A 26,693-nucleotide genomic window follows, 5' to 3' on the forward strand; every position below is an offset into this window, starting at 1 on the left:
CGTTTTCTTATATTTGTGTGGTCATTACAATAGCTTCAAAATCATGAGCTCACTGCAAGTTTTATCTTCATTTATAATGTCCAAAATGAATAGCATGGCTTACAGCTCTTGGAACATTTATCGCTTGGAACTTGATCCATATCTGCAGCACAGTGATTTTCCAACAGAACAATACCTATCTGCCCAACATGTGTGTAAGGGCAGCATTACTCCTTAAGCCAACTAAGCCAACAAACCCCACCATGCAGATACAGCTATGCCAACAGAAGCTTTGCCCAGCCTGTATCATTCTGGGAGGCAAAGTAATTACATTGACAGAAAAACTTGAAACAGATATTATTTAGAGTAGATAAGGCTTGACTTAGCCAATTTCAGCACTGTTAACCTTTAAAAGAAATAACTATTTCAACATTCAGAGTGCTTAAGAAAGAAGACAGGAAAAGCACATCCTGGAATTTTTCCAGCATGCTTTTTTTGACAAAAAGAGTGAGGAAGATGCTGCCCATGCCCATCCTCCCAGTACAAGCAAAGTACCACAAACATCTAGTTCCAGAAGTCAGCTTAGACACAAAAGACTCCCAAAGGAGTACCTAAACAAAGAGACCAGTAAAGGACTTTTTTCTTGTTATTAGTATTTTTTATTTAATCCCAGATTACATGCAGTGACATTCTGGACAGTACCTTGTATTTGTAAGGCAACTTAGTAACTGGCAGCTGGGCACAGCAGCAACAACAACTTCTATTTTCAGTATTACCTAAATTGCAAAGGCTTAAAATAACTCACATTCAGATGGGGGGGAAAAGAAAAGTTAATATCTGGCTCTTTCATACTGCTTTTTACCCGTAAAATTCAGAGTATAGTAAATTCTTCTTTTTAGTCTGTGAAAAATAAAGACCTTAAAACAATTAATTCAGCCCCCAGTCAAAGTACTTAACAGAAGATCTAAAAACTGAACCTGGGCTTCCTCCTTTCCAGTCTTGTATCACTTTTGCTCAGAAAAAAACATATGCAAATATCATAACAAAAATCTGTTTCTATGCTATACACACAGAAGCACCACTATTACTAAGAAATAAGCAGTCTGAAAAGTCAGTTTACCTATGAACATGGATACTTAGAGTATAAATAACAGAAGCATAGAATGTATAAAGGGTATTCTTTAGAATTACTCTATTGGTAGCTTCATACTTAACTCCACACTACCAATTAAGCCTAGCAGATCATTTCAGACAACATTCAGAAACAGAGATGTACCAAAGCTTACCTTCTCGTGATTTTCTATCAGGATTTCAACCACAATATTCTGAAACTTCAGGTCCATGATGGCTGCTACAGTTTCTTCCTGTGGCCTCATTAAGGTTGGTCCAAATACTACTCCTAGATTTGCCACAGTCATTAGATTCCTCTTGGCATGCTTTGAAACACTTTTTGAAAAGAATTGAAGGAAAAAACAGGAAATAGGTTATGAAAAATTTCCATTATTGTTGGAAACTCCGGTCTACAAATGAAAACATTACATTTTGTTAATCTATGTTTTAGAAGTTTGTTTTCTGCAAAGTTTCTTCAAATAAAGTTTACCAAATACTGGAAAACAGAACAGCCATTCTTCCACTGGCAATGTAAAAACAAAAGCAGTCTCTTGCTGAACTTAAATATATAAAATGCACTTAGCCTTGGACCAGGGCAAGTGTGAAACCAACTTAAATTTGCTAACAGATCTCCACTATTCACTTTGCCAGAATTTGCGAAAAGAAAGTATAATGTTCCCTTTCTCACTTCAATCAAACCCTCAACTGCTGGCAGGCCTGCTAAAGTAAATAGTTCTATGGCTTCATTAACGGATTAGATTTCTGCCTTTCCCGCCAAAACATACACAGCATGAGTCAAACGTCTTGTCTGCTTTTGCACGTTTGGTTCTTGGTATTGTGTATGACAGCATCGAGATGGGCTCCAGCTCCAGCCACACTTAACTAAGGCCCTTTGTAGTTAAACAAAGGTAAGGACAAGAATTCTGACAAGGTAGGAGAGCAGTTCATAACACTTACTTCGCTAAATGTTTCACCAAAATTTCCAGCATCTCTTTGTTCTTTTCTGGGAGTTTATGGACCAAGAAGTGAACAGCATTAACTCGAGATTCAGGACTCCCACTTTCTATGGGACATAGAAATAAGTAACTCAAAAAAAGAAATTAAAAAAAATCCACAGAAACACAAAGCTTCTTCCACCCCTGCATGGAAACATACTGCGCACACTTTGCTTCACCATTTATCTCCAAACATAGCAATATTGAACATATGCGCTTTGTTTTCACAAGTTATCTTGTTCTAGAATTATCAACTTATTTGCTTATTTTGTGAACTCATCTTTCAATCCACCTGCAAGAGGATGCTTTTGTTCATCTATTTTTAAAAACTGACAGCTATAGTTATTGTTTTGCTGCATTGGACTCATCTGCTTACAGATATACTGCAAGGTGAGGAGTGATGTTACTGGGTGCCACAGACTGAAACTGTACTACTTTACATTTTAGCATCATTAACTGATTATCCTCATCATTAGAATGCAGTTTTGTTGGTACTGTGCACCTAATGATACTGTGTTTGTGCTACCTTGCATTAGAAACTGCATAAGACAACGCATGCAGAAGATTCATATGCTCAGAAAGAGAAAATCTAATGACCTCTGAAGATGGAGAGGAACAATCATGCAAAAAACCTACTGATAGACACTACTATGATAAAGGGCCCTGAGTAACAACATCATCCCTCTCTAAGCACAGTACAGAAATAAGGTAAAAATAAGCAAGGAGCTATTTTTGTGTGTTGCATGTTGAAGGATTTTGGCCCCTACAAGTTTCACTAGCACAGATGAAAACAGGTATCTGTAAAAGATTAAAATAATACCTCTTCCTATTTCTCAAAGTTGTATTAAATCACAAACTGGTATCTCATTAGTGGTTACAATGAGAGGAGTGAAGTACTTCTCTTGTATATAATACTGCTTAGTACAAGGTACCTGAAGAGAAAAATGTACAATCTACTCTGAATGCAACAAGTTTTGACACCAGGACCACTCATCAGATCCCACTTTACTCTAAGGCAACTTTGACTGTTAAATGCATTTCATAAAGATACCACCATATTTCTTCAATGCATACTGCTACTTTTTTTTTTCCTTTCATCTTTGCATATTGCTACAGATTTTAGGGTTGTTTTTTAATTCTTTTGCAGTGAACACCCCTGCACAGATTGCAAGAAAATAGGCTACCAAAATGCAAAATGTTTAGCTTCTAGTCAGCTAATCAAAATTCAGACAGCCAGAAAAACATAAGCCTTCTTTAAAGCAAGACTATTTTACATATATGTGAAATCACAAACTCTAATTAAAGAATGGCTAAGCAACTTAATCACAAGATACAGTCAAGACTCATACAGTTTCAATCTACACTGATATGGATCAAGAAAATAGAAAGGAGAACCTTTCAATTTTGGCCATTTCTTTTTTCCTCCTAATAGTTTCAAGGAAAAGGATATTACTTACAATTCCCAGTGTTGTTGGTTTCTTATAGCCAGCACAGGAAACAACACTGACTACCTATTTTTAAGTATACTGTAACTCAGATCTGCAATGTTGATTAAATTTCCCTCCCCACTACACAGAATCAACCCCTCTACAAAACTGTTTACTGCTTATGAACCCTGTACTATTTAAAACATGTAACTTCAACTGAATTTCTTTATTGAAAGAGACTGTAAAATAGAGAAAGGAAAATAAAACGAGAAACTGCTGACAAAACTTCATAGGTCAAGAAATTATTTTAACACTTACCAATACAAATGGGCATACTCACCATCTAGGTAAGTGTGTTGAATTTTGTTTAAGCACTTGGTCTCTAAGATGTGCTTTGGCAATGAATTTCATGGGCTAATTTTCATTTTGAATTAAGGACCACAAGTGAACACATTTTGCAGTCCTGGAAAGCCATTACAGCAATCTGAAGATACAGCAATTGTCTCAAAGTTTATTTTAATTTTGCTTTCCACAGTTTGCCAGAAGTGCTACAGGCTGGAATGAAAATCAGCTAAATATCTGTTTGATACTTTACCAAAAATTTTCTTACACAGTTTCCCTGTATCCTCTTCCAAAAAAATTCCATGTACATTAGATACCATAAAACTGAACTACAAATGCTGTTGTGTCTTCTCCAAGTCTGTCTTTGAACTGCCATAGGGTAATCTGGCCTGCTTTTTCCTTTCTTCTACTAATGTATGAGGAACATTCAAGCCAGCCTGGATACAGAGCTAACAAAGCACTGAAAACAAGGGTCAGGCAGCTGTGCTTTAAGGATTCAAATGAGCCTGAATTAGTGTATTTTCTTTTACTAAGCTTCATACTCTCTATAAATGAAAGAAAAAAATATCATAACCTAAGTAGATGCTTATCATTACATAATTAAGGTAACAGGAATGAATGTTTACAATGTCTATTCAAAAGTTTCCCATAAAAGTCAAAAATGCACTATGTTAAGTCTGTCACAAGCTTGTCTGTCAATAGATACGTCATATATGATACATGCTAGAATTGAACGCTGGTTAAAACCTACGTATTTTTAAAACATTTATTATTTCTTATTCCTATGTTTTTACTGGGTTGAAGATTTTTCTGAAATTGCATTTGTAGTGCACTCCAAAGGACACAAGAGTACTGAAAGGAAAGCTATTTGAACTACAGTCATGTATTTACTGGCAGGAACGATGAATTCTCCATGCAACTCGTATGTCATCAGTGGCTCTGGAAGGCTTCTGTAAAACAAGGATGACATAATAAATTTATCTGTATTCTGTTCTATCTGTATTTACTCTAAGCAGGAAACCTTTTTAACATTCAGTAGTATAATCCTCACACTGGAGGCAGCCATTGCTACAGTGGCCCTCGAAGGCAGTGATTTCCAGTGCAATTGGAAACCTTGGTATAAGCAGGAAAACAAGACTAACTACATCCATTCATCTTCCGTGAGCTGAAGTGATGCCTCCAGTCTATCATAAGGCACCCTTCCAAACTACAACACTGAGACTCTTTCTCAGATGAAGATTGTACACTATACTATGTAATTAATTCTTCATCAGTGTTTTTAAAATACAAAGAATCAGAAGTAATTGCCTTACTGGAAAGAAATAAAGGTCCTAAAATAGTTAAGTTTGCTGAACAGCAGCCATCCACAAATCAAAATTCTCAGGCATTTCAAATGGAAAAATTGAAATCGAAAAACTTAGTCATCAATGAAATATGTACTGAATAATGGAAATCAGAGTTAAAACTTCCATTTATTAAGTTGACTTTACTGATATTTATGAAATATTGGACTAATCATGCAGATGTAGGCAGGAAATACTTCACCATGTGCATATTTATTTTTCTTTCCTACTTTTTTTATTTATTCCATAAGATAAGAGACTCCATAGGAGAGACTCAGGTCCTTTCCAACGCAAACCATTCTATCTAGATAATAGTTCTTAGGCATTCTTTGATAGTGGTTGCAAGTAATACCTTATTCAATAAAGCCAGCAGATGAAAACTATCATTTTGCTGTTACAGTATGAGACACAGAAGGTCTGCAATCTATGTTCTTAGGTGATTTAGTAAAATATCTTGATCAGAAATTATCCAAGCCATTTGAACAGAGAACATATCTAAAATTCGTACTTTTGACATTCAGATATTATAGCTATTGCATCTAGAATAACAGAACAAAGGCTAGAAGGAAGAGAGAAAAACATTAAAAATTTCACGACCTTTTCCTTTTTCATTCTACAACATCAGAACACAAATATGCAAAAACTCTTTAACTGTCTTAGCTGACTTTCAGTAACACTCTCAGCAAGTTTACTAACAATTCAAGTTTTTGAACCATCAGTGATAAGTTAGATATGTATCTAACACAAAAAGGTTTTGGGGCTTGTCTCATAGAACACGAGTATTAGTGTTGTTAAATAACAAATAGCAAACGTTATCTGAACAAAATGAATCTCTATTCCAAAATATAGGAAAAAAGTAAGTAATGTAACTTAACACACTGTGTAGGAGAATTAGAATATTATTCATAACCTAAAATATAAATAAATAAATGGGACAGGCTCACCGCAGATATTGCTTCATAGCACTAGTAATTGTCTTCACTTCCCAATCTACAGAGTTTTCCAGGTCAACTTCATTGCAGGTTTTTGCATCTAGAAAATAATCAGAATTAGAAGAGGCACATGAAAAAATGGAGTTCTAAATCAGTATGCCCTACATCAACAGCAACACAGTCAATTTGACCATTATGTATTTGCCCACATGAATGCAGAAGCAGTATGTCCTCCTTACTTTTAGTTACTAAGAAGACTTAATATCCAAACATCTTTATAAATTCTATGTCTACATTTTGCTTTAAAAAATATTCACTGCTGATTTTAGTGAAGAATTAAAAATCACTTTCATGTAAAAAGATCTCTACAGCAATTGGTATTTTCACACCTTTAATTAAACAAAGATGTACACAAACACAGAAGGATGTACAAAAACAGTTCAGAAAAGAGACCCACTAAGCATAACTTCAATTTTCCTCTTTTCTTCCATTATTTCAAATGCAAGTACACTGAGAAATCTTTTCAAATTCTTTCCATAGTTTTGCTTGTATAGCAAACAAACTGCAGTATGACCCTCTTTACTGCGTGAAAACCTTCACAAGGTGCTTAAAAAGCAGAAAAAGATCTCCTCTCTATCAGTAAGTTTCCTCTGCAAGATGGCCTGAATGTTTCCCTTCCTTGATCAGTTTTTAGCCAAAGGGAAAAATACTTGCTTGCTTGACCGTTTGTCAGGTACACCAAACTCCTCCCATTTTTTACCAGGTTAGCTGGAAGAGTCTTACAACAACACGGATCAAACTGAACAGTCGTATGTCTGAATCGGGTGAAAGATTTTTTTGACAGAATACAGAAAACAACACAGCACACTGGAATGTTTTGTAATCAAAAATATCCTTTTGGCCTCAAAATAGGAAGCTAATTGACATAAGATCACACGTAGCTAAACTAGCCCAATGTATTTTGCAACTTCAAGTGTTTGAGCTTCTGTTATTACTGCTACACGTTTCCATCAGTCACTACAGTAAACTACAGCAGCAGCTGACACAGATTACGTGTTGACCAGTTCATACAATTCAAAATTAATTTGTTAGTTTGCTTGTCAGACAAATGACAGACACATTTAAAAAATCAAATTAGGATCCCTGATTAAAGGTGCAGTCCTTTTACTGGGACTAAATAATTTTGTTCTAGAGGCTGTGCCAAGCAATTATTTCTGTAACTGAATATTCTCCCTCATTATATCAATTATTTAAATCTCATTTTAAAATACAAGTCAGATAGCATTTTCTTCCAATTGTTTCTAGCCAACCACAATGCAAAATACTCAAGATTGAGGAAAAAGTTTATTTTTTTCCCCTCTGTTTAGCATGCTGGCTGTTTCTGTGCTCGATTTGTTGGGGTTTTTTTTGTGAGAAGAAAACCTTTCTACTGAATTAATTAAATAAAAACTGCCATCACATCAGAAACTAGTGAAATCTATGAGGATTTTATTACTAAACTACTATATAATATCCATTTTTTTAAAAAAATCACAGCTTCATAATCATCAATCTCCTTTACAGTCAAAGTATGCACTCAGTTTTGTGAAATTTGTTGATGAATTTTGGGAGGAAAATGAGAAGCATCTTAATTCCAAAGCAAGCCTATTAAAAACATAGAAGGTGTTGCTGAAATATTCCATTATCTCTTGGGGAAAACAAAACAAAACAAAACTTTGGTTCTGTCACCAACCCCAACCAACCACTAGTTTGTCTGTAGCAGCCATCAAAACTCAGTGTCTTTTTTCCATTTTTGGCTTACAGTTGTCCTACATAGCTCTGTGCCTCACTACCCCATATATTTGGCTGTTCCTGCTTCATTTTTCCCCCTACTTCAAACATTCCAGGCCACTATATGAACTGGAACTTCAACTGGGATTTCAAAAATGACAACTAGTTTTCATGCTACTTGTTCACATAGCAGCCACTGCACTGAATGGCAACTTTACGCATATAAAAATAACTGTACACATTTATGGAACAGCTTTTGACAGATCAGCTCTAAATTTTATGCAAATCTTTTTGACAATAATGGAGCTAGAGTTTATAAAAACAGTCCAGTTCACTAAACTAGGTTAGGAGGAGACTCTGCTTTCACATGCAATATGCCCACTGTAGGAGTGTATGCATACTGTCATTTACTGCATAGAAAATAATAAGAAATTCAGCATAGTTGTTTTGAAAGCTGCTCGTTTTGAAAAAGCAGAAGTACCTGAAAGTTTTCTCCTCAAACATGAAATATCTGGCGTTTTTCATACCAGGCAGTACCAGAAATGAAACTTGAACTCCAAGTCTTTAGCAGTCACTTCACCATAACCAGTGTCTGTATGAAAGCTCATTTATGTAGCAGTTTGTATGAAATTTATGTAGGCAGCTATGAAAGCTTGTATGAAATAAGCCACATCAGCTCTATAACATAGATCACGGACGAAACAGGAATTGGTCCCTGATGCATTTTAAGAACTGAGCCTCCTGATGGGTGACAATGCACTCTGTATTGCTTATAACAGATACACACAACATGAAAAGTCCTAACTGTATGCCTGTTCACAGTGAGATATCAGATTAATTTAACGTTTTCCCTTGAAAAGTAATGAGTATTTTCTTTTCCAAACGCCTCGCTTGAATTTAGATGAGATTGCTACAAAATAGATCACCACAGCACAACGTCAGTTAAAAGTAACTTCAAGAAATAAGTTAATTGCAAAATAAAGGTGTTTTGGTTTGGATTTTTTTTTTTTTAAAGAACAGTATACTTAATTGCTGAGTCTCATGTTATAGAAGACTTAATTTCACTACATTTTTGCATTAGAAATGAAAATCTATGCATTCATAGTATTAGAAAAGCATATATTGGTCTTCTTATACTCTTGACTCTCAATGTACTTTCCCACATTTTATAGAAAATGTTCTGAAGAGACAAAACCACATGCTATTATGTCTCTGGTTACCATTTGGAAGACTTTTTATTGAACTTTGGGCCTTTCAGACTGTGAGCCTCATGGTCAATGATAGGTAGCCTAAAATACTTTGAAACCTTATCAAACATTTTAAAATACAGAAAGCTAATATGAGGGTTTGATGATTCTGAAAAGATCTTTCATAAAAAGCTATCTAAGAGTATACGCAGAGACAAAGGATTAAAGATTAATCAGTCATTTTAAATTCTCTGTACCTCTGTATCTCAAAAAGAAACCCTCTTTATTCTACTCTGAGAACAGACAGATAAAGAGCACAGATAGGATCACTTTCAACAAACCATCAGAAAAAAAGAGCACCTGCTTGCACCCTAACTTTTTTCTGTTCAATATTTTGCCTCATCTTGATACCACTGTATTCTTTGTACTTCAAATAATATATGAGTCTTGGGACTGACAAAAAATGTTTCTAATTTTAAAAAAAATAACTAAAAGCAGATGCTGGAATCCCCAGTAAACTCTTCCAGCTGCTACCGAACCACTGGCAACCTGAGTCTATTTAATTTGGATACCACTAATGGCAACGAGGAAAATTTGCCTGCCAGACCTGCACACCCAAGCTAAGACAGTAAGTACAAAACTGAAAAACATCTTACGATATCAAATGCATTTAATTGAGGCGCTCTGAGTGATAACTCATCGTTCTTCCTATGGTCAATAGCTAAAGATGGTTATTGTTTATAGAAGCTAACTCCAACACAGATAAACAACCAGAAAAATCTGTTATAGATCAGTCATTTTATTAATCCCAGCTTGTATTTCCAAAAAGTCATTTGCCTCAATACTTTAAAGATATAGGCAGTTTTACGTGCACTAATGGAGAACTTCAGGGTGCTGTTAATATTGATTAAAGTAAGATACCATAAATTAATATTTAGCAAGGTCATTATGACAGATTGATATGACATGCAGGTCCTCAAGCCTGATGTCTTATAATTTCTGAAGAGACAGCCTGTTTGAAAAAATAAAGGAAGGAAAAGAAAAAGTTTTACAGGTGGCACTGAACTGACAGCAGCATATAATATAAAAGCGCTTTGTCATTCACATAATGTCTGGGGTAATGAAATGAATTCACTTTCTGGCTTCCTCCAGTTTGCAGTGCCAAAGAACACTGTGTTATCAGCACAGATGGAGCATGCATGGTTCTGGAGAAGAGCCTGGTGCAAACTGCAAACAAGCTTCTTTGCATACCAATGAATCCCTGAGAATCAGACCTTTGCTGTCAAGTGACAGGTTTGGAAGCTCTATAAAAATGAACTAATCCCAGTGGTCTTGTCTGACTGCATGTTCTGTCAGCGCTCAGGACAAGGAATTGGGAAACACAGCACATCTTGCAGTCATGGCTACAACTTTGGTGAGAGGTATCAGGCAGACGAGGGATTTCATCCAGGTGCCAATACTTCTATTTTCTTTACTTTCCTCCCTCCCCTAGGGATAGCAGAGTGGCAAGAGAACTACAGTCACTGGGATTAAAGATGCATCAAAATTTCCAGAAAGAAAAGGGAGAAAAAAGTTTCTGAGAATAATTTTATGAATCAAAAAATTTAAATGCTAACTAGGTATAAGAGAGTCTAAGATGTTACCCACATATAAGAGCTATACTATTAAGTTTATAAAAACAAATCCTTTCTCCATCTGTCTTCCGCCCTGGCACACAGTTATTATTAATACATGTATCATACTCCTCCTCTTAAACCAAAGAGCTCTTTGCCAGCAGGCTTAAACTAAATGTCTTCTTTTGCTCAGTGATTAACTAAAGACACAGGGGGGCACGTACACCTGTATGTCTTAGACAAAGGAGAAGAAACATGGCAACTTCAAACAATGAAGCAACAACCTTCAAACTTTCCTGAATTCAGTATTTTCTGATCAGAGCTGTCAACTTAGGCTGCTTCAATCCCACTTACATCAACCTTGCACAAAGCCCATAGTTTGCTCATACATATCCCATAGCAGTTCTCTTAGTTTATTCCTACCAACTAATCTTGGTCTTGCTAACCCAGGGGAATTTACAATGATACAGGGATTATTTGCATGGACTAAAGCAAACTAGACTTGGCCCATATAAACAACAACGACAGGCAGGTGCTTTTAAAAAACTAAATATTGACAGTAAAACAACATAAAATATTGAAAAAAATAATATTTGTAAAATAGAGGCATACCCATCAACAAACTCAGAAGTCTCTGGACCTTTGAACTCACCCCCACAACTCTGTACAATCCTTGGTCATTTATACCTATTATGCAAAAAGAGAAGAAAAAACAAAAGAAAAGGCAGAAGATCAACCACAGTCAAATTTAGCATTAAAACTTTTCCCGTGGCAACAAATGCCTCAAAGACAGACACAATTGTGAGAACAGCATTATAAATAAAGTATTGCAAGAATCCTTTTGTTGTTCTGTGATTTTAAGATAAGTTCATGTTATGTTTTGATAAAGGTTTTGTGTACCTCCCACTTCAGAAATAGGGAGTAGAAGCAAACAAGGCCAAACCATCACTTAGAAAAACAAACAAACTAACAAACAAACACACAAACAAAAAAGGCAAACAAACAAGAAAAATCACTGGCTGTTTTCAGATTTTTTAAATGACATTTTGGATACATCAGCACCTACATTTTAATAACACAAGAACTAAACCAACAAATGCTAAATAAAGATTTCTTTAATAAACTTAATTTTGCCGTTTTTCCAAATATGTGGCTGACAAAAAGAGTTTGGATAAAGTAAAGAAAAACTTCAGCCTATTCCCAGTCCTCAAAACCAACGCTTTTTCAAGTTCATAAATGCTTTTCATTTAAGATACAAGACCTCATTCCAACCCACTGTGGTCCACATACTAGTTATGTCCCGAGGCACCACCACAGGTTACTCAAATCGGTACTTCTGGTTGTGTTCAGGATGAGCAGAGCAGCCATAACCAGCATATTTTCAGTCCCCTACTCTTGTTTCATGTGGACACTGGAACACTTTCCTGTCATTCCTGTGTCCTTTCATCCCCTCACACACACTCACTTCTCTAGCGCTTTTCTTCCGCTTCTTTTGTCTTCCTTTACCACAACCAGTTTTATCCCCAGGGAAGTAAAACTATGAATATAAATTAAAGGAAAATAGGAGAGAGAGAAGGAGCACAGAAGGAAAAGGGCAAAATAAGGTATGCCTTTGTCTTTGCTGCATTGTTTCAGAGCCCATATAGTGGGAGGTGAAATATTACAATCCTGAAGCCCACAGAGACATTTGAGAGGCCACATAATAAGCAGCCATCTACAAACACCACCATGCTCTACCTCTATATTCGTACTGGCCTGGAAGAGTAGAAATGACACAAAATACCTGTGCTTCTACTCCAAGGAAATCTTTTCAAATAACAGATTATGTGGTATTCTTATTCAAAATATCCTTCAACAAAGGAAGAGAGTGGAGAGTTCTCAGTTTCAACAGCAAACTTTTCCAACCATAGAAGGAAAATTAAAACCAGTCATATGAGAAAAAGTTTTTTCTAAAAATAAATATTAGATGAAGTATGTAAAAATCATTAGCCTTTTAATGAATTACTGTCAGACACAACCATAATACACAGCAATAATTCTCAGTACAGTGGAGGAAACTTTGCGTTTCCTACGTCCTTCTGCCAAGCCTTGCTACATCTTTTCTTTCTTTTCTCATCCTCTTCTCTTCCTCACACAGCTTCCTCCCTGCTAGCACTGTTCCATCCTCAGTCCCAGTGGGAAGCTGATGGGCTATGGCAGCAGCTCTTGCCTTGGTTGCTCGACCTGGGCAAAACTGGCCCTTTTCTTTCCCCAGGCTGCAGGCACCATTGGAATGATGCAGAGTCTCAAGCTAGATGCCATGTTCAGAGCTGGCTCAAATTAACAGAAAAAGCCAGATCTCCATTATTTCATCTGTGGCCATCAAAACCACAGCTCTAGAGTCTGCTTGCAGTTTAGCTGTGCGCAAAAGAAAGAACCACAAAAAAGCAGCCATTTGGCCACACCATCATTCTGCTCAAAATATGAGGTTATCAACCCAACTAAGTAAGTTTTTCAATGATCCCCAGACAACAGTGTCATAGCATGCTACAGACCACTTAAAGACTGCCAACACTAAAAAAATAAAGCAAAACCAAGCACCCATAGTCCTTGATTCATTCCAAACAAAGATGCACAAGGAATCTGTCCTGAGAGCAGCAATTATTTTTTACTTCCAATTTCTCAGAGGTGTCCAGGAAAATTCTGGTACAAAAGTAACACCAAGCTTTTAAATACTCTGCCAAAATGCATCACACTTTTTTTTTTTATACAATATCCTCTACTACTTTTAGTACCAGAGAAGAAGCTTTCTGCATCATATGCAAGAAGCTAAAAAGCTGAAGAAATATTGTCACAGTCAAATACAGCTCAGCTTTTGCTTATCTCAGAAGTTGTTTAGTGACTTTCCATGCTTCTGACATTAAAACTAGAGGGAACCAAACTGTGCTGATCCCGAACATTTATTTATGGGCTTAAAAATAATTAAGGTCAAACCACAGAAACTACTGCTCAATATTAAAACAGAACTGATATGCAAAGGTCTCTGAAATTATGGCAGTATTGAAACCAAGACAATCCTCCAGCAATAATCATGAGTCTGTGATAGCAATTATCAGATAATTGATCAGTTTCAAATTCATCAACCTGAAAAAAGCACAGCTAATTGCTAGCAGACATCAAGAAGTGCAAAGAGGAATCAATATTTCAGCATAGTTCTAAATTATACCTTGAAATGTACCTTTAAATGATGTTTTATTTAAAACATACAAACCTGGTTTGAGACAGTACCAGTTCTGTTTTAATCTGCACATTTCAGATCTTCAGCACATCCAAGACTGATAATGCTTGGCATTTACAGAACACAATTGACAAGATGAGTCATTGCAGGGAAGAGCTTACCACCGACTAAAACGTTGAGGAGTTCAGATGCTGTGTCTGCCAACTCAACCAGTCACTATTGGCAACACTGAGCAGTAAAGCCCCATGGCATAATTTCCTTCAGATTTACATTCTCTCAAGATGTTTGGCTGTCTGATACCGGAATTTGGCATAGGTACATGATTCGTGAAACACGTTTAGAAAAATAAGGTATTGTAAATAAAACAGGAGTTCATACTATTGTAAGCAAGGTAGGTAGGCAAGTTTACTTTTTGGCTGGCACTATACATGTGGCTGACAGACTAGTAAAATAGCTGCAAATACAACTTTTTGCAATCAAACTGCATAGTACAGAAACAGCTGTACAAGTGGCGCTCTAAATTCAAGGTAATGCCACTTTTTTTTGGGAGGTATGTGAAAAGGTTTTCTACTTCCTCCCCATCATCTTTTCATCTCATGAGCAGACTGGACAGACAGCTCAATGCTGCCATCTCTCTCTGCAGCTCAAATTAGCAGCTCTGCTAGTTCTAAAGTCAAGACAAACACCTACCACATCCTCACAGAAGGTACAACCAACTCCTTGCACACAAAAACATGCACAGTCTTTACTACCAGAGCAAACAGCTCTTTGATGTTTCTATGAAGTTTTATCCCGTTGCATAAATTAAAGAATAAGAATCAAAATAAACTGAAGAATCCCAAAATGTTCTCTCAAGAGACAAAACACAGGTGCACATCCAACCAGCATCAGGTTCAGCATGTGAGAGACAGGCTGCCTGCCTATCTTGGTGCCTCAGCATCTCCTATCGGGTAAAGCACAACCAATGTTCTGACAAGACAATGCTGAATCAGAAGCTTACATGCATTTTAACCAAGACACTGTCTTCAATTCTTCTATTCATTCAGAGCAAATAATTTCCTTCTTGCCTTTATAAAAGGGAACGTAACTGAGAAAAAATTATCCAGCCATTGACAAGTTTATGTTCAGTATCTCTGCTATACTCTTCTCTCTCTGAATACCAGACTTTTTCTGCTATGACATGACAAGACTATTCTCAGTTTCCACCCACACTAGACTGTCCTCTCTTTCCACCCACGCCAACCTCACACCCATTATGATTAAAAGAGATAAAAACATGGTACACAAGCACAGTCTCTGAAGAGGCATCTGTCCTGTTTTCTTCTGCTGAACATAACTTGCCTTTGATGTGTTATCATTAAAGTAAAATAATCAAGTAAAAATTGTTCTAAGAACAAGCATAGGTATAAAATCTGCAGCCTGAAAGATAGATTTATTTTCTTCATTCTACAACTATTTGGCCAAACCTTTATGAGGCAAACAACTGAACATCCTCCTAGCCCTCCGTTTGTATAGCTCAGCAGACATCAGCAGAAGGTCCTGCAGGTTCTGTAGAGCATAGAAACTGATCCTTTAGGAATGCTTCAGTTAATCTCATGGATGAAGTCAGGATTTTAGTTAGGCTTTTTTATTTAAAAAAACAAAAACAAAACCAAACCCCTCAGTTGATGTTAAATTCAGCATTAGGTAAACAGAAAATCATCAACAACTGCTTGAAATACAATGGATGAATCAATTTCATTGAAACAGAGCTAAGGTGGATTGCTGAGTTCCTGGAAGGTAGTAGTACCTCATCTAAACCTATTCTTGAAGCCCAGGAAAATAAGCATTTATTGAATACTGACTTTATTTTTCTAAATACTCCCCAAACCAAAATTAATAGATGAAAGTTGATTTCATTGGCAATATTCACAAGGCACTATTGACTGCAGGTCTTACAAAGGCTGTGTGCAAGGAATAGTGAAGCTGAAAGGTCTCCAAAGACAGAAAATGCTGCAGCTAACTTTGGTAACTTAAATTTTCTTCGAAATTATGCTTCAGGGCAGATCCCACTACAGGGACACGTGCTTCTAGCCCATGAAAGTTTATCATCCGTTTTGAACAACAGTATTAGGTGGGCTTACACATATATTTTGCACTATCTTACATGCACCTAAATCATAGAATGGTTTGGTTTGGAAAGGACCTTAAAGCTCATCCAGTTCCAACCCCCTGCCATGGGCAGGGACACCTTCCACTAGAGCAGGTTGCTCCAAGCCCCTGTGTCCAACCTGGCCTTGAACACTGCCAGGGATGGGGCGGCCACAAATCAAGACAAAGGACAAAATGGACTTGAACCACCGCTCAGTTTAATCCATCCACCCACAGTTAGAAGAAATCTCATATCTAACCCATTTTTCCTAATAGCCATTTCAGGAAGAAAGTGTTCACAATTTTTCCACAATTATGTTCTTGTTTCACTTTTCTTGCAGATTATCAAAGAAAGAAAAGAGACACTATTTAAAGAGAACTATTTGAACACACCTATAGATAATAAGTAAAAAAATAGTAAATATAGTAAACTCCATACTGCTTTCAGTAAACATGACTTATAAGGTATTGTAACATAGTTGGTCACTGTGCTACAGAACAAAACCAGCCTTTCACTATATGACCACGTGCTACCCTTTTCATAAAATCTGCTTCATCCACTGCAAAGAAAAGATCCAGTCTATTTCAAAGCAGGATTTTGCAGTGAAGGCAACTTATCTGTAGGATGCCAGCTTTATCTGCAGTATTTCCCAGCTGAAATATTCAGATTGTAAATGCCAGTAACCGAAATTTTGAAGTGATGAGACAGGCAAACCCTATTTGAAAAATATTCAAAAGAACAGAATGAACAAAAATAACACCAACTAGAATATGGTCTAATCTGGAATAACATCTTTAATGCATCACACAGGACTGATACAAAAAAGGCCAAGAGAAAAACGATTTCAGATAGTTCTTGCTGTTTAAATGCTAAATTCTCAGTATCACAAAGGCTGCTCGGTCTTACAATTAATATTGTATAGTAAGTGCATATGTAGAAAATACTGCTTTTAAGTAAGATCCTGCATTGACAGGAAGTGTGAACAACCCATTCTTCTATTGATCTATCTTATTTAAACTGGACTGGGAGACAAAAAAAAAAAAGATATGAATATTCTGCCCTGTGCAATGCTAAAATCTCTAGAAAAAACATACAAATCCTGAAAAATCATAGATCTCCCTCCCCTTTGGGAGGGGGGAAGTCAACAATTTAGGAAAAAACAAAAATTCACACAGCAATCTCAACATCTCTTTTAACAAACTAAAAAATACACCATAACCAAGTACCTGTTTTCATATCCACCTCTATTTTTTTTAAAAAAAAAACACAGCCAAATGAGCAGGTTCTCCACACAATGCCATATACAACACAATGAGCAATAGCGTGGCTGGTCACCTCCCATTTCAATATGTCCATTGTTTCCTCCTCACATGGCAGCAATATCAAAAGCTGGTCATACCCAGTGCCCAAGTTATGCAGGATCTGCAACACAGAGCCTCTCCACAACCATAATCCCAACCACCTCTTGAATACAGTCTGCATACTGATCTTTCTGTTCTGTCTCCAATTTTGGAGATGACAATGAATATATGCAACAATAAGTCTGATAGCACCCTTGTCCCCAGCGTGAAAAAAGTACCACCAGAAATACTTTGATACTTCTTGGTATTCAGTTCCCTGCTAAGCTCTTGTTCTTCTAAGTGACTAAACAGAAAACCTCCATTCAAAGTCCACAAATGGAATACTAAAATAAGACTCTTTCAAAAGCACAACTAAGGTACAGAAATTGCCTACAAGACGCAGGGGTTTTTCTGAGCTGTTTTGCTCAAACATTGGCTTCCTTTGTCAAGACAGTGCTATTACCCCCTCAAGCACTTCCAGAAAACACATTTCTTGAGGGAAAGACCATACACAAAAGGCTGGAACTGGACAGTAGGAAACTCCTGTCCTCTTCAGTGTAATATCTACCAAGTTAAGTGTTTCCCAGATATCTACAGGGGACTAGATCACACAGACCTTCTTCAAAGAGCAGGCCAGCCGCTCCACCCTCACCACAAATCGGTTGGATTGATCATTACCTCGTGTTTCAACAGCACTGATGCACTTTTTGATGATGGTGAACCCTATTTTATCCAATTGTGCACCTACAAGGGAAAAACAAAAAAAAAGTTTGAAAAGTTGTAAAGCACTAGTAGAATTACTGTCTTTCACTCAAAAATAAGGTTGGACTCAATCACATAGCTAGTGCTTCTCCAGCAAAACTGTATATATTCTGGAATGGGAATACTTGATCACTTTTTCTAGAGAATATTCATTCCCCTTTTCTCCTTCACAACTCTGCCTAGCCCAAGAAAAGGCTCAATCTGGTGGGAATGGCTTCACTGAATCTGTTCACAGCAGCACCCTTTGAAGAATGGGATCTCTGATTAGGTACATATGTTGGCAGATGCAAAATGGAATTTAACAGTACTTACTGCAACATCGACAACATCTGAGAGAGTTAACCAAATGGAACAAGGAAGTACTTATGATGAAAAAACATAATCATCAACAGCAGGGCTTTTACTGAGTCCTACCCTAAGCCAAAAAATTCCCACACTAAAGATACAGGACACATGTATATCATTTCACAGCAGTTAATGATCTGACTACACAAAAGCAGATGTATTAACAGGACAACAGCTGAGTTCCAGCATTCCTTTGTTGTTCCTATCTTCTTCTTCACATCAAAACTTCATTTAAAAGCCTATATTGCAAAACTGCCCTTCCCCCAAACATCTGGCCTTCTTGCTCCTGGGGACCTGGTCTTGAACCACAAAAATAAATATTGGTAGAAAAACTTTTATTAATAACACCAGGATCCAGCTTTAAACAACAATTTATAATAATAATAATAAAAAAAAAGCATAAATTGCCTGATAATGTAAGAAGGATAACTGTTTTACCTCATACACTTTACTAACAGAAGAAAGCTAGCATCATTTAAAGAAAGCCATCTCTTCTCCTCCAATATTATGGTTTACATTTTAAATGTGTGCATTCGGGTTTTTTGCTGACCTTTCTGTTGTCAGCTGTGATTGCTTTTAAAACCATACTTATGCATTCTAACAGATGTGTACACACAATCTGGATTAAGAAATGTGATGCATTTACATAGAAATTAAACTCTTTTTTGAGTCAATTTCAAGGATAAATTAGCAAAACCAAACAGACTGTTTCTGTAGCTTATGTCCACTCCTACAATTCTTACTTAATGTACTAAACTGGATTACTGGAAACCTCATTAATTACAAAATCCACAAAGTATATTCAGAATTTGAGATTAAAAATAAAATATTTAATTATGCTAGATCCACAGAAAAAAATTTACTTTTGCCTTTCTCAATTGTAAAATATTAACAAAAACCAGCTTTAATAGTAATTCAAATACTTACTTCCCTCTCGTTTTGCATTTGCTCTATTCATACTGATGAACAGCTAACACAAAAAGAGTGAAAAGACAAATTATTTTAGAGAATTTTAAGAAACCAGAAACCATATACCCCCAATCTTAATGCCCAGTGGGCACAAATACAGCTGTTTATACATCTACAGCAGCTCTAACAGGAGGACCAGAAGTCTGTGCCCCCTCAGGAAGTAGATAATTGCACTTTTAAAGGATTTAAATTTAAAAAAGAAAGAAAAATCTCAACAAATATAGTCCCTTGGGGAGCAAACTATGTGAGCTGTTAGTATAGCCACAGAAATCAACTGTGATTTACATTCTCCATGTTCCTATGTTTCTCTGCAGGTTAGTTTACCACAGTTCAAGTTCAGTCAGTTGTGAACTACTTTGACGAACCCTGGGAATTATATCCCAGCCCAGAAGTTGTAAGAAGTTTTAAGTTGGCTGAGTGCACATCAGACAACATGTGATGGTAATAAACAGCTCTGCAGATGAAACAAGAATCTTACAACAGTAATGTCAATAAAGCCTATGGCTAAAATCCCTGGTAGCCAACTACCAGGGACAAACATATGATTGTGTCACTGTCCAGAAAACCCCATCATTTTTTTGCCTGCAAGACCAATATTTACGATTGTACGAATAATCTGCAGCGTGTTTCAATTCTGCAGTTCAGACCCATTTCCTGATGTAAACTAGAAATAAAGCAAACTCAAGTACAACTTCATTCCCATTGACAAGGATTCTTTAGACCTAGCTTAAAGAAATATAATAGTAATTACCAAACAGCAATCATGCAAGTCTTGCCACTGGAATGTAATATGTCAGCATGAGGCCAAGAACACATGGTTATATCAGACATTTTCTAGAATACCAATAACATCATTGTGATGGGAAACCATTTATAAAACTCAATGCTGTCATTACAATGAAAAATCTCTCATATCAGCATTAAAAGTTATCTGCACTGAGCTTTACCAAGTTACTCATCTCTCCTGAATTTAACTTCATTTTTATTCTGTCTTCATTGAATCTATCATTTTGCAAACTATATAATCTCGGTTTTTTAAAGTATAAATGGGAAATGGGATCAGGAAGCAGGGGGTAAGAGAATTTCTCCATTACACCTTAGATAGATCCATAGATAGACACATAAAAAAAAAAAAAAAAAAAAAAAAAGAAAGATGCTTACAGCTTCTTTTCCATCCAAGGCTTCCATCCACAGCTTCCTGTCTTCCTCAGAAAACGCCTGCATGGTCACGGGAACTCCAGGCCTGCAAATGTACCAACCACACAGAGGAACTGCATTCACCAGTGACTAAAAAAAGTCTAGTCAAATTCTACTTCCAAAAACAAGCAAAAACCCGTTATCCTAAAAGCCAGGGTTGTTTTATTTTCTTCATTACTGAACACTGCTCATCTTTAAAATATAAGGTATAGAACTGATACATACAGTAGGAAATAAGGGAGGATAGAGAGAGAAAAGGAAAGCGAATGTCATCTGCAGCTATTTATTTGGAATAGCTCATTGTTGATAGCTTGTTGACTCCAACACTTGCTGTGAGTTCCTGAGTTTTCTGAATTCTAAACAAACTTGCCCTTGCATTGCTCGTACAGAAAAAAAAGGCTTTCATCAATTTATTTGATGTGCAGTCTTCAGCTTTAGAGCAGTGACAATGATTATAGTTTTCCACTAAATATTTTTAAAAAATAATCAAGTCTTAACACAGTATCTCTTTACAAAACTCTACTATCATAACTTCCTAAAAAGCAAGGATGGACAACTGTGGGATGCAGGGATTAGTGAACAGAGATTAACACAAATCTACTTTTGTGTTTATGTAACAGGAAACTAAAAAGAGTAATTGCGTGGTTCAGCATAGAGTATAAAGCAAGGAGAGTTAAAAGCAAAACAGGTTATTTGGGTAATTATTTTTCTGCCAATTAAAAAAAAAAAAAAAAACAAAACCAAAAACCATTGTATTCAGCCTGCCAATACGTTTGGCGAATTTGTAAATCTCATTATATAGAGATGGACAGAAATAGAGAACTAATTCGTAACATTCTCTCTCTCCCCCTCTCCCTCGCTTTTGTATTAAATCTATTTTCAACTAGCAAAATAGCTGCAGGGGGAAATGTTATCTAAAAGCAACAGCACAGAAGAAACCAGCACAAATCCCACTTTTACTTAAAACTGCAACAGTCCACACGCCATATTTTAACAACTAGAGACATTTATAGTTGGTTTTCACCTTGCTGTAAATTTTATCAAACCACACAATTTAATTGCAGCATAAAACTCAATAGGTACAAATACCTCCTGCTCAAAATCTCTTTTCAGACACCATGTGAGGACAAGGCATGCACATGCCCTCTAGCAAATTCCAGGAGACCCAACTATAGCTTCGGAAAATGGCAGCAACCAAGCAAGTCATTCTCTTTTTATCAGTTAGAGAGAGGAAAACATTAAGCCATGAAATGGAATTTCTTACTATTCTCAGTGACCGACACTGAGCTGTCAGAGCGGGTGAGGGAAGTTTTGCCTTAATTTCTGCAATTAATAGCCTTTATGACTAGAAGACGCCTATATTGGTATTAGAAGTAACAGTAAGCAAAGCAGCTTCTCAAGCCATGTAAGCTTTTTCCAGTGCAAACTGGTCTGCTAGTAGCACAGAGCTGCAATCATCATAAACACGCAAACTTAATCAGTCAGTAGGGAAAAAATACCCTAAGTAATTAGCTAAATTAACAAAAAAAAAAAAAAACCAAAAAAAAACCCCCAAAAATTACAAGCTGATTTCGTTTTTTTGTTTACTTTCTTTTACTAGTTAAAAATAAAATGAAATAAGTTGCTTTTTTGAAGGGCAAACTTCCCTTTTTTCACTATATTTGTAACTGTCAAGCTATCAGTATCACCAAGAGGCTGCATGAAACATTATTTGTCTTCAAATCAAAGTCAAAAGAAATAAAGCCTTCTCTCCTTGTCCTGTATTGGTAAAATTAAAATCCAAGTACTATTTCAGAAGGATAACGCTCTTTATCAATAGCATGTCTTTCTCCTGTCTCAAAAGATCTCCGCTTTCTCCTTAAGATTTAAATTTCTCTACATTTACCACAGTCACCATCAACTAAGCATGATGAAGTACTAAAAACAGAAAAAAACATCTCTCTGCAGAGATTTCACCATGATCCTAGCACTCTCAGAGCTTATAGTCCTAAGTATCAGAATTTACAGAAAAAAAGAATCATCTTGGCTTTCTCTTTAAAAGAAAAATCCATAAATATTCAGCCAGTCCAAACTATGCTCAAGTCACACACAGGGCTGAACACCGGCTATTGAAAAAGTCTTCCTAAAATATTACAATCTTGCCTTCTTTCACAGCACTGGAACAAAGAAAACCCCTCGGCCAGCTGTCAATCTGTATGTTATTTTTTTAACTTGGACAAGCCAAGGGATAAGTATGCCCTGAGCTGATATCAAGGAAACAAGCTAATGGCCTGCAGCACAGAGCTAATCTCCATGGGGACATCTCAGCACTGCACACATATATTATTAAAAGAAAAATGTCTGATATCAAGGTCACAGTAGACCAGTTTGGTATATTATAGCTGGACAGAAAGAAGGATTAGATTTTTCCCACTTTAACCAGAGAAGAGAATGAAAAAACAAAAAAAAATGTTTTGCAAGATCAAGGAAATACTGCTTTCCATCCATCTCTTTTCAAACTCCAGATACACCCCTGAGCAGAGATGACACACAGAGGGGGTTAGACTGACATTTCTCATCGTACCTTTTTAGCAACTTTATCAGACTTCGGTCAAAATCTGTTATTGACACTGACCAATCCACTGACCCAAGAGGAGCTGATGTCAAGAGTATAAATCTTCACTCCCTTTCTTACTGTTGGGACAGTGTTAGAATAGCTAAGCCACATCCTCCTCAAAACAGAAAATGCAATTTCAAACCGTGCTGTAAAGTTGTGACAAATGCCACCTGAGTTGTAAATGAGTATCTTGTCATTTGCCAAAAGAGCTGGAAGTTTTCAGAGGCAGCAGGAGTTTCACATTCCTTTACCCACTGCTTGTTACAGAAACGGGCATGCCTCAGGCAGGCCAGTCTGACTGGCCATGCAAGCCAAGCATAGCCTCTGATCTAAGACTGTGCATGCACATATATGATCCTCATCACAGACATAATTGCAGACCACCAGCAATTACAGGACAGAGGGGCCTGACAGCATTGGTCACACTGCATTTAAAGTGAAGTGCACTATGAATTTGATTGGAAAACCCCCTAAAATCTATAAAACTTGAAGATCTACTGCATGATAAATTAGAATATAGTTTAATGGTATAAGTAAGGAGCAAATGTGTTGGTTAAAAACAGCTCAGAAGGGCTGGATGCAAAAACTCAGCCAACAGTCCACTAATCTGTATATAGCACCAAATGCTAGGTATGATCCTGTTCGGCACAGATAAATCTGCACCAAAAGAACGTAACATTACTACAGCTGCATTTATTTGCAGTATCCTATTAAGTTGGATTCTCTCATCTTCATAAACGAAGCAAGACTACAACACTGACAGAACTGTAAGATCCTTTTAGTGAAATGAGCCATTCTTCTCTTTTTAAATAAAGGAATAAAAAAAAAAATAACAGAATCCCAATGATCTTATTTGCAAGTCTGAGAATCCAGCATAAACCTCCAGCGACATGACATATTGGAAAGAAGGCTGGTGATACAACATGGTCATGACTGCATGAAATATTAGTGTGATCGTAGCCTTTCACCACAGTTATATATACTTCCATTTAAGCTATGTTTCTTCACTAGGATAACTAACTTTTTCCTATGCCTTTCTTTTATGTGAGCTAAGAAAATGTCTGCATTTCAGTTTAGACCCTCCCTGCTTCTGCTACACACAGCTGAGGTAAAATCCAGTGAGCCATGGCAGTGCTTGCCTGCTCCTCCAGTGACTACTTCCCGTTGGCAGAATGGTCCATTGGCAGTGGTCACTGGCAGAATGACCATCGGAAAAAATAAGAACAAACCACAACAGTAATACTACAGTAATGTTAACTACTACTTACATAGAGTCCTTTCCAGCATGTTTCACGAGCTTACCTGTCTGAAGCTTCTAAGTCAAAACAGAATCGCCTGTCTATAGTATCTATATTTCTTTTGGTACAATAGGTAAGGACAAAGAGTTCCTCATCACCCTGTGAAAAGAAAGGGGTTTTATATATTTGACCCAGTAATTAAAATTTTCACTAAACCAGCTATATAAGCCAAGTAAGATAAATTAACATTAAAATAATGGCAAGAGCTATACTGAAAACTGACACTTGCAAAAGAATTTGCTCACAGTTGCCATTCACATCTCTGCACAATAGCATATAAATTCCATGGTCATTTACAGGACATAATTGCATAAATACTGAGTCCATTTTAGCTTGTATTCTACAGCATGACATATTACCACAGTAATTTAAATTAACAAAAATATTTTGCTACAAGTATTTTGCACATGTTACAATATAGGCACACAACAAGTTCCATTTTATGGCAAACACAGTGATTTCCATAGTAAAAGCTACTGCTACAGTAACTAGAAGAAATTAAGTGTTCTTTACTATCTGTAATCTGGCTTGCAGAACCAGTCCTTTCTTCAAGTTCAACCAACACTAGGATCATATTTTATCCTTAGGTATTCAGAAATCAAATAAACTCATCTATGATTGCTGCATGAGCTGTACTGGATTTAACCAGGATTCACTGTAGATTTTAATTATTTCTTGTCTTATTCCACATCTCCAGACACAGGAGGTTGTCACTGAAGGAGTAATTGCATTGTAGGTTTCAAAAAGGGAGATCTTTTAATACAGAAAAAATGGCTTCATAACCATTTTAGAATGCCGAATGCTTACACACATACTATATTAACTAAAATGGCTTATTATAATTAGAGTAAATCAGGATAAAAAATTCAGAGAAGTACTGAAATGATTAAGGAAGCCAAATGCCACTAATTTTCAGTATGGCAGGTTTTCCACAGCTTTTGAAAGATTCTTCCAAATTCAATATACTTGTAAGTATACACAGCCCTCAAAACGATGAAAGCCATCTCCCCTCCGCTCAAACTAATGCAACATAATACCCTGATAAAGTTCCAACAACATGATTTTCTAACCAAATCTGAAGATAGGGCAGGGTGTACATTTACAGGAATATTGACTCAAGCATTATTTTCCATCTTTGGATATCATTTTTCCTTGCAACAAAATGCATTTCATCCATATTAGTGCATTCACTTAACATGTCATCTCTGAAGGTGCTGAGTGCCCTCAATTCCCAATTATTTCAACAGGAATTAAAGCCATTTTAGGATCAACAGAGTCTTGGGTCTTGAATATTTCAGATGCTAGCAAAGATATCTGAAATTACATTCAGTTCTCAGTACAAATTATATTCCTATTAAAATTCTCCATTCTAGTCCCTCTTCTAGTACTTAAATCTCTGGAAGAAAAATCGTATTGAAGCATGTGATTTCTAAGTCTCTTATAATTTCTTGATTTATAGTTTAACATGTTTAATGCCTCATAGATAAACCAGATTCTAAATGGTGAAACACTGCATTTTATCTGTACTATGTTCTCTGGTCTTCTAAAACGAAGCAATTGAAAAGTCTGCAGAATTCTTATCTGTTCATCCATCCATTACTTCAGGTTAATGTCCTTAAATGGCAGACCGAATTGCATGAAGAAGAAAAAAAGGGGTAGAGAGGGAAAGTACTTGACACATCTTATCTGACACATCCTCTGATCTTGATATAGGGCGAGTGTAAGAGTAGAATATAAAAATATACTTACAACTTTTCCCCCTGATCGGTGTTCAAATGGGATCATGGTGAACTTCTTTGACTCTTTCCTGTACGTGCAATAGTGCTTCACCCAACTGGAACCAAAGGGAGCAGGCCCTGCATAACAGAGAAGCATTAAAATAGTAGGTACTTTTTCCAGTTCCTGTGTTTTCTTCACCTGCTTTCCAAAATTATATTTAAAAGTCCTATTTATTTCCTAATGCAGTATTTAAAACAAAGGTATGAATTAAGAACACAATAAAAAGCAATACAAATGTTTACCAGTACTTACTATTCTAAAAAGTGATACATGTATTTCACATTTATGCTTAATGACAAACGGAAAGAATTGATAACATGTATTTGTCTCACTGCTACAGACAAAATAATTTTTCCCTACA

The 26,693-nt window shown here is 36.4% G+C and overlaps 1 protein-coding gene across 1 annotated transcript in view; it reads right to left on the reverse strand.

Annotated features, from left to right (window-relative positions):
• Positions 1-26,693, reverse strand: part of ARHGAP10 (Rho GTPase activating protein 10) — a gene marked incomplete at its 5' end in the record, with an annotated part of 149,225 nt that overhangs the window by 53,541 nt on the left and 68,991 nt on the right. Inside the window, 10 exons of the mRNA XM_010010676.1 lie at positions 1,266-1,425; positions 2,047-2,152; positions 4,745-4,803; positions 6,141-6,228; positions 11,311-11,385; positions 18,065-18,130; positions 19,421-19,463; positions 20,624-20,705; positions 24,558-24,652; positions 26,303-26,409. Coding sequence (XP_010008978.1) covers positions 1,266-1,425; positions 2,047-2,152; positions 4,745-4,803; positions 6,141-6,228; positions 11,311-11,385; positions 18,065-18,130; positions 19,421-19,463; positions 20,624-20,705; positions 24,558-24,652; positions 26,303-26,409 — 881 coding nt within the window. The remainder of the gene's footprint in view (positions 1-1,265; positions 1,426-2,046; positions 2,153-4,744; positions 4,804-6,140; positions 6,229-11,310; positions 11,386-18,064; positions 18,131-19,420; positions 19,464-20,623; positions 20,706-24,557; positions 24,653-26,302; positions 26,410-26,693) is intronic.

This window comes from Nestor notabilis, unplaced genomic scaffold, assembly GCF_000696875.1.
Source record: "Nestor notabilis isolate BGI_N333 unplaced genomic scaffold, ASM69687v1 scaffold3143, whole genome shotgun sequence".
Lineage (NCBI taxonomy): Eukaryota > Metazoa > Chordata > Aves > Psittaciformes > Psittacidae > Nestor > Nestor notabilis.